The 11,908-nt window shown below is 43.3% G+C and overlaps 1 protein-coding gene across 2 annotated transcripts in view; it reads left to right on the top strand.

The window, feature by feature from the left end:
• The first annotated feature begins 905 nt into the window (after positions 1–905).
• The window catches only part of LOC119568420 (ankyrin repeat and SOCS box protein 18-like), a 25,927-nt gene continuing 14,924 nt past the window's right edge, over positions 906–11,908 (top strand). The window contains exon 1 of one of the 2 annotated variants that reach the window (XM_037916941.1): positions 906–1,206. In XM_037916941.1, the coding sequence (XP_037772869.1) occupies positions 1,160–1,206 (47 nt within the window). In that variant the 5' untranslated portion in view covers positions 906–1,159. The remainder of the gene's footprint in view (positions 1,207–11,908) is intronic. The other variant, XM_037916942.1, reaches the window with a different exon arrangement.

Here is an 11,908-nt window from a genome sequence, read left to right as displayed (position 1 = left end):
TCAAGCGGTTAATAAAAAAAAAAGACAAGAAGAGAGCAAGAGAGAGAATAATGATTATAATAAGAGATGTATTTCCGGATATGCACTTCTGACGATTGGGGATTATATAAGCTATTTCCTTTTTCGGGAGTGGGGAGGGGAGGACGTGCGTGTGACCAGGACAAGTACCACGTGGTGACTAGGATCCCTTTCGGTTGCCAAACGTGATACCCTGACCGGAAATGGCTCGGTCAATACCCCTGGATCCTATCAGGGGCTTGTCACTTCTGGTCAGGGCCTGAAGCCAGTCGAGTGTGGTGGATTTATGGTTTTGGCATGCGGTACAGGGAGCTCAGATAATGAATAATTGTGTATTTAAGGTACAGTTTTCTACCTCTGCACAGCGTTATCCGTGTCGGTCGGCCGCTGTACGATGTGTAGCGCTGCCAGGCTCCTAGGTCCTGGCGCTCTACGTACCAGACGTACGACGAATGGGCGTCATGTTTTTCTCGTTTGTTAAATATATACTTGGTTTGTCACTCTCTGCGGTGTGTATTTGATGGCTTCTGGTGGTGAATGTGTTGTTGATTTTCTGAATCATTCTCTAAAAAGGGAAATAGGCCTTTGCTCAATCATAAAGCGCTGCAGAATTCCGGAATCCGCGAAATTTGACAGTGAAAATCCTCAATTACACTTAATTCGCGGAGCAGATTCTCCCAAGATACAGAAAAAATAGCACTCATCCAAAAAACATCTCAAAACCCGACGCCAAACCCTCATCCCAATCACTCTAAGAATACAACTCCTCAAAAATAAAATTAATTCCCCGTATAACAACTCTCCTGCTGATTGTCGCAATGTTTTGCTGTACGACACGTTGGGCTCCGTCGCGCCGCCACCCCAGCCTCGTCGCCAATGACTCACTGATAGTACATTACGGACGCGACGAGGGAGAGGATGTGATGTGCCGTCGCTCGCTCGGCCTTTAGTGACTCCTGAGAAACACGTCGACGCAGAAAAGACGGACCGGGATATTTTCGACTATAATTTGTACTAAGAGTGATTTTCTCGATGTGGGATCATGGGTGTTCCTGCGGCCTTGTGACACATTACTATGAGCTCAGTGAACCAACCAGATGAATATTTGCCATTTATTGAGGGCGTGTGAAACGACTGCCTCATGAAATCACTGATTCTGGACAATAGACAAAACAAAAGACCGAGATTGTAAGTATTCGAGTCGCAGCTCTTTTAAAGTTTTTTTTTTCTACATATATGAATATTGTTTTCAAAATGTGTCTATGTGAAGTGTTTTTTTTTTTTTCTCTCTTTTTTTTCTTTTTTTCCATTTTTAATCATTATTGTGTTTATTGTGTGAAGTGCGTTCAATCGGAAATAAGTTCGTCTGTACGTAATTAGGTTATGGTCTTGTTCATATAAAAGCTTACTGAGCCCATTCAGTAAGCTCATTGATCTCGTAGAAGAAATGAGAAAGAAGGAAAATAGACGAAATCATATTGTCAATTGAAAACAAGGTACAGATGAAGATTAAACGAATCTTGGTGCAATTTCTTCGTCGGGCGATTTTCACATGTCGCCCAACGTGCAACATCGCCATAGAAGAAGAAAAATCCTCTATTATCCAAATGGCTAAGTAGACCTCACTACGAATCGCCAAGGAAAAGCTGTTAAAAACACGAGAGAGAGAGAGAGAGAGAGAGAGAGAGAGAGAGAGAGAGAGAGAGAGAAGAGAGAGAGAGAGAGAGAGAGAGGGAGAAGGAGAAGAAGAAGAAGAAAAAAGAAAAGAAGAAGAAGAAAAAAAAGAAAAAGAAGGAGAGAGAGAGAGAGAGACGTCTTACTAAGCAGCAGTGAAAACGAGCGGGGGAATGACCTCTTCGGAAAGGAGATTTGCAATATGGATTTGCCTCTGCCTTCTTCTCTCTCTCTCTTCTCGTGTCGTCTCCTCTTCCACCTGTGACCTGCATTCTGTTGAAAATATGGGCACTTTTCTCTCTCCTCTCCTCGATCGAGAAGTGATGCAAATGGGCGAAGCAAGAACGCGGGGGAGAAGCGACGAAGAGAGAGAGAGAAAGGGTTAGTGACCTCAGTGGCTCAGATTTGAAGCGAGGCGATTCAGACACACACACCGTCGCAGATTTTCCTTGTTTTCTCTTGTTTTAAAAGGAATAGGTAATGGGATTGTGATCGGAATTAATGGGGAACATGAGGTGGATCTTTAGGCTAATTGGGACGCGTGTGTTTTAGGTGGATGAGGGTCTTTTTACACGTGATATTGGGCACACTAACCTTACCGTATGCGCGCTGGCACATTCCTGTACAGTTATAATGTGATTGATGTTTATTTTTTCTTTACTCTGCTTATAACTGTTTGTTTGATGTCTTCCCTGTTGTTAAATGCGTGTGTTTTATTATTTGTTATTGTGTTTTTTTCATGACGGTATGTAATTTTTGCAGTTAGGTCTGTATCCATTATAGTTAACAGTGTGATTCTCTCTCTCTCTCTCTCCCATCTCTCTCTCTCTCTCTCTCTCTCTCTCTCTCTCTCTCTCTCTCTCTCTCTCTCTCTCTCTCTCTCTCTCTCTCTCTCTCTCTCTCTCTCTCTCTCGCTCGTTCGCTGTCTCTATGTCTGTCTCCATATTCCGTTAGGCAAGGAATTAACCTGTTTACGTAGAACGGACACGTACGCAGAACAAATTAGACTATTCAGGTGCCGCATACTCAGCAAACAGCTATTGCTTCTTGTCATTTCCCGTAGGCATATGTTGTCACCAGCCCACCCCCTCGTGCCCACTGATTCATTCGCCCGCCCTCCTTTGCCCACGCTTGCCCACTCTGGCCTCCACCTCCCCTTCCCATATGGGACACTTACCCACGCTTGCCCACCTACTCTCGGCCACTTCCTCCAACAGAGCCCCCCAGACGCGACACTTGCCATTCTTTGCTTACTTCCTCCATGTGTGACACCTACCCACGCTTGCCCACTTTTCACCCCCTCATTATGTAACACACGCACACTTGCCCACCCACCCACCCTCGCCCCAAAAAACAACTCACCCACCTACCTACAATCGCCCACTTCCTCCTCTTCCTCCTACTTCCTCGTCTTCCACCTCCTTCCTCCCACTTCCTCCTCCTCCTCCTCCTCCTCCTCCTTCTTTCCTTCCTCCATATGCGACATCCTCTTCCCTCCCTCCTCTCCCCCACCCCTCGCCCGCACTCCACACGCTCCCCCCTTTCCCCCTCCCCTCTCCCCCTCGAGGTCACGGTGTTATAGGCCGGTGTCCAGAATCTTCTCTTGGCTTTAAAGGAATGCTCGGAGTCCAAACGACGATGGAGCTACTTTCTTCTCGCTCTTTCGCTCGTGAGTTTCCTTAGATCGAGCTGGGGTTGCTGAGGCGAGGGGGGAGGGAGGGAGAAGGGGTGGGGCTGCTGATTGATTTGGTGCTTTTTGTGTGTTTGTGTGTGTGTGTGGGGGGGGTATGGTGTGTGTCTGTAGGTATGTATGTTTGTTTTGTTCTGTTTCTCTCTCTCTCTCTCTCTCTCTCTCTCTCTCTCTCTCTCTCTCTCTCTCTCTCTCTCTCTCTCTCTCTCTCCCTCTCTCTCTCCCTCTCTCTCTCTCTTCTCTCTATCTCCTCTCCCTCTCCCTCTCCCTTTTCCTCCCTCTCTCTGCGTGCGTGTGTTCGTCAGCCGAAACAATAGCAAAAACAAGGAAACTACTGTATATATCCATATATTACCTCCTTTAATTTCCTGTTTCATTTCATCTTTTCATACGCGTGTTTCTGTCCATAGACCTATATCCTATTTATGAATCTATACACATACACAGGGAGATGGATAGACAGACAAATTTATGAGAGTATGAATATGCATGAATATTTAGACATTCTTTCCTCCCGCGTGGGCGTCGAGTGAAATGACCTCTGTCTCGCACGAAACTCTGCGGGCGTAACTTGCGAGAAGTGGGAGAGGCCAAATAAACTGAACTATTTTGTAATGTCTGTCTGTATGTTTGTGATGTGTATTGCTTGTGTATCGAATTGTGTATTATCTCTACTGTGTACCATCTGTTGTGTATTTCCCAGTGTTCTGTTAGTTGTGTGTTTCCCAGTGTTGTGTTCGTTGTGTTTTTCTTGTGTGTATTATCCCATGTATACTATCCTGTGTATTACCCCCAGAGCTTCTCGTACTGTACTATCCCTGGTGATTCCCCAAGTGTACTATCCGTTGTGTAACTCCCAGTGTACTATCGACTGTGTTTCTCCCAGTATCTCCTAGTGCCTTGTTTTCCGGTGAATCTCCTACTGCAGTATTTATCGTGTGTTTCTCCGTGTGCATATTATGGTGTACTATCCCGTGTGTGTTTCCTTGTGTCTCTGTGTACTATTTTCTGTGTTTCTCCGACTGTACTGTTCCCGTGTCTCCTGTATTATGGCAGTGTAGGCCTATATCTTAGTGTTCTATCCCCAGTGTGTCTTTTAGTACACAGTCTCTGTTTTTTAGTGTACTAGCGTGTGTGAATCATCTAAGGTACGATCTTGTGTTTATCTCCTAATGTACTAATCTCCTGTGTTTGTACTATTACCCATGTACCTTCTAGTGTACTATCCACCGTGTATCTGTCAGTAAACTATCCCGTATGTGTCTCCTATCCCCCTGTGTCCTCTGTTGTACTTTCTCGCAATTTTTATTTAATTATTCATTTGTTTCTTTCTTTATTCATCAATGAATTTTATTAATTATATATATTTATTTATCTATTTGTTTATTTATTTAGTTGGCTGTTTGTCTTTTAGTATATTATCTTACAATATTGATTTATTCTTTCTTCCTTCCTTCCTCCCTTTCTTACTTTCTTCTTCCTCTTCTTCTTCTTCTTTTCTTTTCTTTTCTTTTCTTTTTTGTGTGTGTGTCGTCAGGTCTTGGTGTTTGTTTACAAAAGGCAATTTCACAAACGTCATATCCGATTCCTGAAGAGACGAGTTTCATTGTTTTGTTTTTAGTGTCTTTGTTGCTTGTTTTTGTTTTGGTTGTTTTTGTTCGTTAGGAGAAGATTCTTGGTGTTTTATTTTTCCTATTTTATTGTTCATTTCACTTGTTGATGTGTTTGTTGTGTTTGTTTGTTTAGCATGGATGGTGATTTGAAAGAGATTTTTTGGTTGTTGATGATGTTGAAAGTTTGTCGATAATAACTTGGCTCATTAACATAAACAATATTGACGCATTTCCTGATGCCGTCTCTCATGGGGATCAAAGTGCTCATGGCGTCACTGTTTTTGCTGTTATTTGGTGAGTACAGTGTTGTTATTATTATTACTATTTACTATGATTATCATCATCATCATCACCATCATCATCATCATCATCATCATAATCATCTTCATTGTTACTATTATTACTATTTTTATTACTACTACTACTACTATTATTATTATTATCATCATCATCATCATCATCATCATTGTTATTATTATTATTATTATTATTATTATTATTATTATTATTATTATATTCACCATCATTATAATATTTGAGATATTCTTGATGGGATCTTGTCGGTCATCTTGCACTTGAAGAAAGAATAATGTTTGATTTCTGTGGCTAATTTCTCGCGTGAATCTGTTAACTATATGCCTTAAGAATATAACTTTTTATCAAATATTAATTCTGATTTGGATTGTTTTTCATATATTGTTTTATTTTTTTATATATCTATTGTTTTTTTATTATTTTATTACTTGTTTGTATATATATATTACCTTTTTTTTCGGAAATCTCTTTTGAATTCCAAGGCTATCCTCGTTACTGTCTATCCTTATCCTTCAATCCTAGTAATGTCTATCCAGCCTTCCCTCCATCTATCCACTTTTCTTTCCCTCTTTTTTCTCTATCCCCTTCCATTTTTCTATCCTTCCTCTTCCTCCCTCCAACTGCTCTTCTCCTCTGTTCTTCTGTTCTATCTTTCTCTCCATCCTTCGTCAGTCTTTCATCTATCCTGACGTCCCTCCCTATCCTTTTTTTTCTCTCCACCAGATCCACCCTTATTTCCATGTCCATCATTTCTCTTCTCCCCGTTTATCTCTCTCTGTCTATCTATCTACCTATCTCTTATCTATCTACCTATCTCTTATCTATCTACCTATCTCTTATCTATCTGTCCATCTACCTATCCATCCTGCTATTAATATTCCTGCCTATTCGCCTCAAACATTCGTCTATTCGCTCTCTCCGCCCTCCTATCCTACTATCCATCCTTAACGAAGGTCTCTCGGTCGTCCTCGTCTTTGTCCTATCCACTATCCATCGGCCTCTCCCTCCATCCTCCTCTCTTCCTGTTCATCCTCAACGCTCAACGATGGGTCTAAGTCGCCCTTGATCTATCCATCCTTCATTCCATCCTTCATTCCATCCGCCCTTCTATCCTATCCATCCTTTGCGCCGCGCACCGCTCCAGGTCGTCTTTATCCTATCCCTACATCCTTCTGTCCATCTTAATCTCCCTCTATCCTTCATTCATCTTATTTTCCTTCCTTCTGTCTATCCTCCTATCCCTTCATCTTTATCCATTCTTCTATTCTTTTTATCCTTTATCCATCCTCCTTACCTCTATCCTTCTGTCCATCCTTCCTTCTATCCATTCTATACTCCCTATTATCCCTCTCCCTCTCCATCTATCCTTTATCCATTTTTCTATCCTCCCCTCCTTTCCCTCTATCCTTTCTATCCTTCACTCCGATCCCTCTATCCTTCCTTTCCATCTTCCTCTCTTTCTCCGTCCTCCTGTCCATCCTCTCCTCTCTCCCCAAACGAAAATTGAGGACATCCTTATCCTATCCCTTCCTCTTATCCATCTTCCCATCCCTCCCTTCTGTTATCCATCATGTCCGCCCTTCCTTCTATCCGTCTTCCTATTTCTCCTTCCATCCTATCCCTGCATCCTTTATCCATCTTCCTATCCCTCCTCCCCTCTGCCTATCCTCCTCCTCTTGCTCCTCCTCCTCCTTCTCCTTCTAATCCGCCTCCTCCCCTCCTCCCCCTCCTCCCTCTTCCCCTCCTCCTCCTCCTACTCCTCCTCTTCCCCTTCTCCTCCTCCTACTCTTCCTCCTCCTCCCCCTCCTCTTCCTCCTCCCCCTCCGCCTCCTCCTCCTCCTCCTCCTCCTCCTCCTCCTCCTCCTCCTCCTCCTCCTCCTCCTCTTCCTTCCTCCTCCTCCTCCATTTCCTCCCCCTCCCCCCCCCCCGCCCCGTGATTCCCGGCGGCGCAAACGGCCAATTAGCCCCAACTGCCCAAGCGCCAAGGAAACGGCCGTGTAATTATCAATGATTAGGTAAATCGCCCGTTCAGTGGATTCGCTCGCTCTCTTTCGGTCTTTAGCCTCTCGTTTCTTTATTTCATTTATTGGTTTATTTGATTATTGGTTGGAATCTTTTTCTTTTCTTTCTTTCTTTCTTCGCCTTTCACTCACTTTTTTTCCTGTTTTTTTTTTTCTTTTTATCTCTCTTTCTCTTTCTCCCTCTTTTATCTGACTCGCTTTCTCGTTACGACATTCTTTCACTTATCTCTTTTTTTTCTTTCCTTTCCTTTTCCTTCTTTTCTCTTCCCTTCTCTTCCTTTTCTATCTCTCATTTTGCCGCTCCCCTTCCCTCCCCTCCCTCCCTCCCTCCCTCTCTCTCTTTTCCTTTCCCTTTTCCTCCCTCTCCTTTCCCATCTTCCCTTCCTTCTTTTCTCTCTCCCTCCCTCCCTTTCTCTCTCTCAACATGCTTTCCTACCCCCTCCCTTCCTCCCTTCCCTCCTCCCTCCCTCCCTCCCTCCCTCCCTCCCCCTCCCTCCCTCCCTCCTTCCTTCCCTCCTTCCCTTCCTTCCGTCCCTTCCTTTCTCTCTCTCTCTCTCTTCCCCTTTCTTCCCCTTCCTTCCCCTCCCTTCCCCTCCCTCCCGTAATGACCTTCCCCATGACAGCTCCATCGAAACCCCGTTAGACTGTATACTGGACACTCGCCCCCGCGCTTGATCTCGCACACGGAAGCAGCGGGCAGGGAGGGGAGGGAGGGGGGAGGGGGGAGGGAGGGAGAGGGGAGGGAAGGAAGGGGGAGGTATGAAGGGGGGAGTTAGAGAGAAGGAAAGTAAGAAAGGAGATAGGAAGAGGGAGAGAGAGAAGGGAGGAAGGAAGGAGGGGGGGAGGTAGGAAGAGTCGGGGAGAGGAGAGGGAAGGAAGGAATGAGGGAGAATAGAGGGAAGCAGGCAAGGAAGGAAGGAGGGAGGGAGAGAAGGAGGAAGAAGGAAGGAAGGACGGAATCTCACCGCTTTGCAAACACGATCGAGCACCACTTTCCTCAAGCTCGGTAAGGCATACCTCTCAGGAGGAGGTGGGTGGGGGGGGGGGTCAGCTCACCGCAAATCCTCGCCACACAACTCTCGGGTATCTGCTGAAGACGCCGCTGACGAAGATGAGGAGAAACGATATCTCGGGGAGTATCTCGTGTCTTCGGCTGCTGGCTGGCGGTTGGCTGCACTTGCCTTGCACTTGCCTTGCATTTGCCTTGCACTTGCCTTGCACTTACCTCAGGCTGGGTAGGGGGAGAATGTGGAGCTGACTGGTTAACTGTTTCTGAAGGTAAGGGGTTCGTGTGAGTGACTGTTCCTTGAGAAAAGTGGGTTTGTGTGTTTGAGGACAGACTTGCTGGAGGAAAATAGATTTGTGTGAGTGACTGTTTTTTCTTTCTTTCTTTCTTTCTTTCTTTTAGGAAAATGAGTGGCTGTTCCTTGAAGAAAATGGGTTTGTGTGAGTGACTGTTAATTGAGGGAAATGAGTTGTGTTTGGGTGTGTTTGGTTCCTTGAGGAAAATTTAATTTCGTGCATATTGATTGAGAAAATATATATATATGTTTGGGATGGGTTTTGGAGAAACGTGGGTTATGACTTAGATGTATCGAATAAATAATATGTGTAATGTATTTTGTTACATGTATGATGTATTGTGTCGAAAAATGAGATTTGTAGGGTATAACTTATATAAAATAAAAACAGGTATATCGTACATCAATTTACATCAGTTATATATAGATATATTAGATCAGCTTGTAGAATGCAGAAGAAAAGTATATGTGGAAATCATAAATGTATATTTTATATGGAAGAAGTGTAAATATATTAATTATGAAGTATATTTTATATAAATATACATTAAAGCGGGTATTTACACTTTTCATGACAGTGCTTTTGTAAGTTACTTAGGCCTCTGACGCGTGATGTTTCCCATACGTGGAAGTTTCGAATAAGTGAAGTTTTCAATACCAGAATGTTTTTTGTTTCATGAAGTTTTTGATACATTAAGTTTTGGATACACGAAAATTTAGATACGTGAAATTTTGGATACGTTATCAGTTTTCGATATATGAAATTTCCGACACATGGAGATCATTTTAACACGCGAAATTTTCGACACAAAGCCACCACCAATCTCGCACTTCAATGCGCGACTTGCATCCTAACCGGGGAGACGGAAAGCCACACCCCCTTTGCAAAAGAGACACTCATTAAATCTCCATATATCATGATTTCCTCCGCTGACGTGTGAATTAGATATGATCTGCGTCAGGGCTGATCCCCGGGACAGATAAATGATTCATTACGTAATATCTTCAATGAGGAGTCATTATAATCGAGAGGCTGACGAGGAAGAGGAGGAGGAGGAGGAGGTGCAGCTGTCGTTAGGGAGAGGGAGGGAAGGAGGGAGAGGGGAAGATGGAGGGAGGGAGAGAGGGAGGTAAGAAGAGAGGAAGGGGGGGAGGGAAGAAAATAAGGAGAGGGGGGAGGGAATATAAGAGGGAGAGGGGGAAAGGGATGGAGGGAAGGAGAGCGAGAACAAGAGTGACATAAAGAGAGAGAGAGAAAAAAAAACACGCTCAGCTTAAGGGCCTGGAATGGAGTAATAGGTCGGTGACTTACGCGAAGGGAGAACGAGACTTCCGTTTGGGTTCATCAGGAGGAGGCTGGGGGGGGGGTGAGTAAGAGGAAGGAGGGAGATGAGGGAGGGAGTATGGAGAGGAGGGAGATGAGGGAGGGAGTATGGAGAGGAGGGAGGGAGGGGGGAAAAAGGGTGGGAAGTAAAAGAGGTTGGAGGGAGGGAGAGGAACGGAGAGAAAAAAAGAGAAAGGAAGAAAAGGACTGATTGAGGTAGAAATGGAGAGAAAGAGAGAGAGAAAAAGGAGAGGATACGATTTTTTTTTTTTTTATCGAAAGAAGGACCTTCAAGATTTCAAAAAATAAATAGATGAACAAAAAAGAAAGTAAATGAATAAACCAATAAATAATAAAAAGAAAGAAAATGAGATATGCATACGTGAGGAATCGCTGAAGTGGTCTAATGTTCGTTAATCATTATCGAGACGAATTATGGGCATTTCGGGACGAGTAAGTGAGGGGCGGTTGTGCGCTCGCGGTGACGGCCGTCGAGGGTCATTCCTACCTGAAAACACGGGTTGATTATCTCGTAGAAACGTTGTAATTTGTGATTTTTACTTTATTTGGGATATGGCTTTTTCAAGAGGAAATAAAAGTAACGTGGTTTTTGAGCGCGTGTCTAAGCTTATTTTATTTTTCACTTATTTTTTCGGTAGTTGGTCATATTTATTACAGTTTTTTTCCAAAATTTATTTTTCCAGTGTATTTCCATCTATATATCTTTCTATCAGTCGATCTGCCTGTTTATATATATATATATATATATATATATATATATATATATATATATATACATACATATATGCATGTATATATATATTTTTTTATCTATGTATATATATATTATATATATATATATTGTATATATATATATATATATATATATATATATATAATTATATCATCATCATTTAACGGTAGGTTCATGTCTGAGCCGCCGTGGTCACAGCATGATACTCAATTGCAGTTTTCACGTTGTGATGCTCTTGGAGTGAGTACGTGGTAGGGTCCCCAGTTCCTTTCCACGGAGAGTGCCGGTGTTACCTTTTTAGGTAACATTCTCTCTTATTTTATCCGGGCTTGGGACCAGCACTGACTTGAGCTGGCTTGGCCACCCAGTGGCTAGGCAGGCAATCGAGGTGAAGTTCCTTGCCCAAGGGAAACAACGCGGCGGTCGGTGACTCGAACCCTCGAACTGAGATTGCCGTCGTGACAGTCTTAAGTCCGACGCTCTAACCATTCGACCACCGCAGCCTTGACGATCATGTGCTTCGATGATTTTTCTTGGCAATTTAGAGCGGTGGTTTGCCATTGCCTTCCGCCCGGTGTTTTTATCGAGTCACCATCTCTATTTACCCGGCACTGACTTGGGCTGGCTTGGTCCCCCAGTGGCTAGGTAGGCAATCGAGGTGAAGTTCCTTGCTTAAGGGAAACAACGCGGTGGTCGGTGACTCGAACCCTCGAACTCAGATTGCCGTCGTGACAGTCTTGAGTCCGACGCTCTAACCATTCGGCCACCGCGGCCCCCTATATATATATATATATATATATATATATATATATATATATATATATATATATATATATATATATATATACATATATATATCTACCTGTGAATATATATTGATGGTGACTATTCCCCAGCATTTTTGGGAGGAATTCCATGGATCCCCCTGTATATTTCCTCGTGATGTTTTATTCATTTCCCCTCTTGGTGAGGGTTCTATTCCCCTCATGCTCGCTGGGTGTGGAAATGTATCAACTTTTATGGTGTGGACTTTTGGAGCCATTTTCGCTGTTGGTGTGAAAATATATCTTTTTCTCCACTTGGTGTGCAGTTTTTACAACTTATCTACAAGGAGTTTGATGCTAAACATACATATACCATTTTTTTTACAAGAATTTCGTCCCATTTACGTTGTTGGGGTGAAAATATATCCTTTTTT

The sequence above is a fragment of the Penaeus monodon genome, chromosome 43, assembly GCF_015228065.2.
Source record: "Penaeus monodon isolate SGIC_2016 chromosome 43, NSTDA_Pmon_1, whole genome shotgun sequence".
Lineage (NCBI taxonomy): Eukaryota > Metazoa > Arthropoda > Malacostraca > Decapoda > Penaeidae > Penaeus > Penaeus monodon.
Note: the sequence above shows the minus strand (reverse complement) of the source record. Positions and strands in the feature narration are given on the sequence as shown.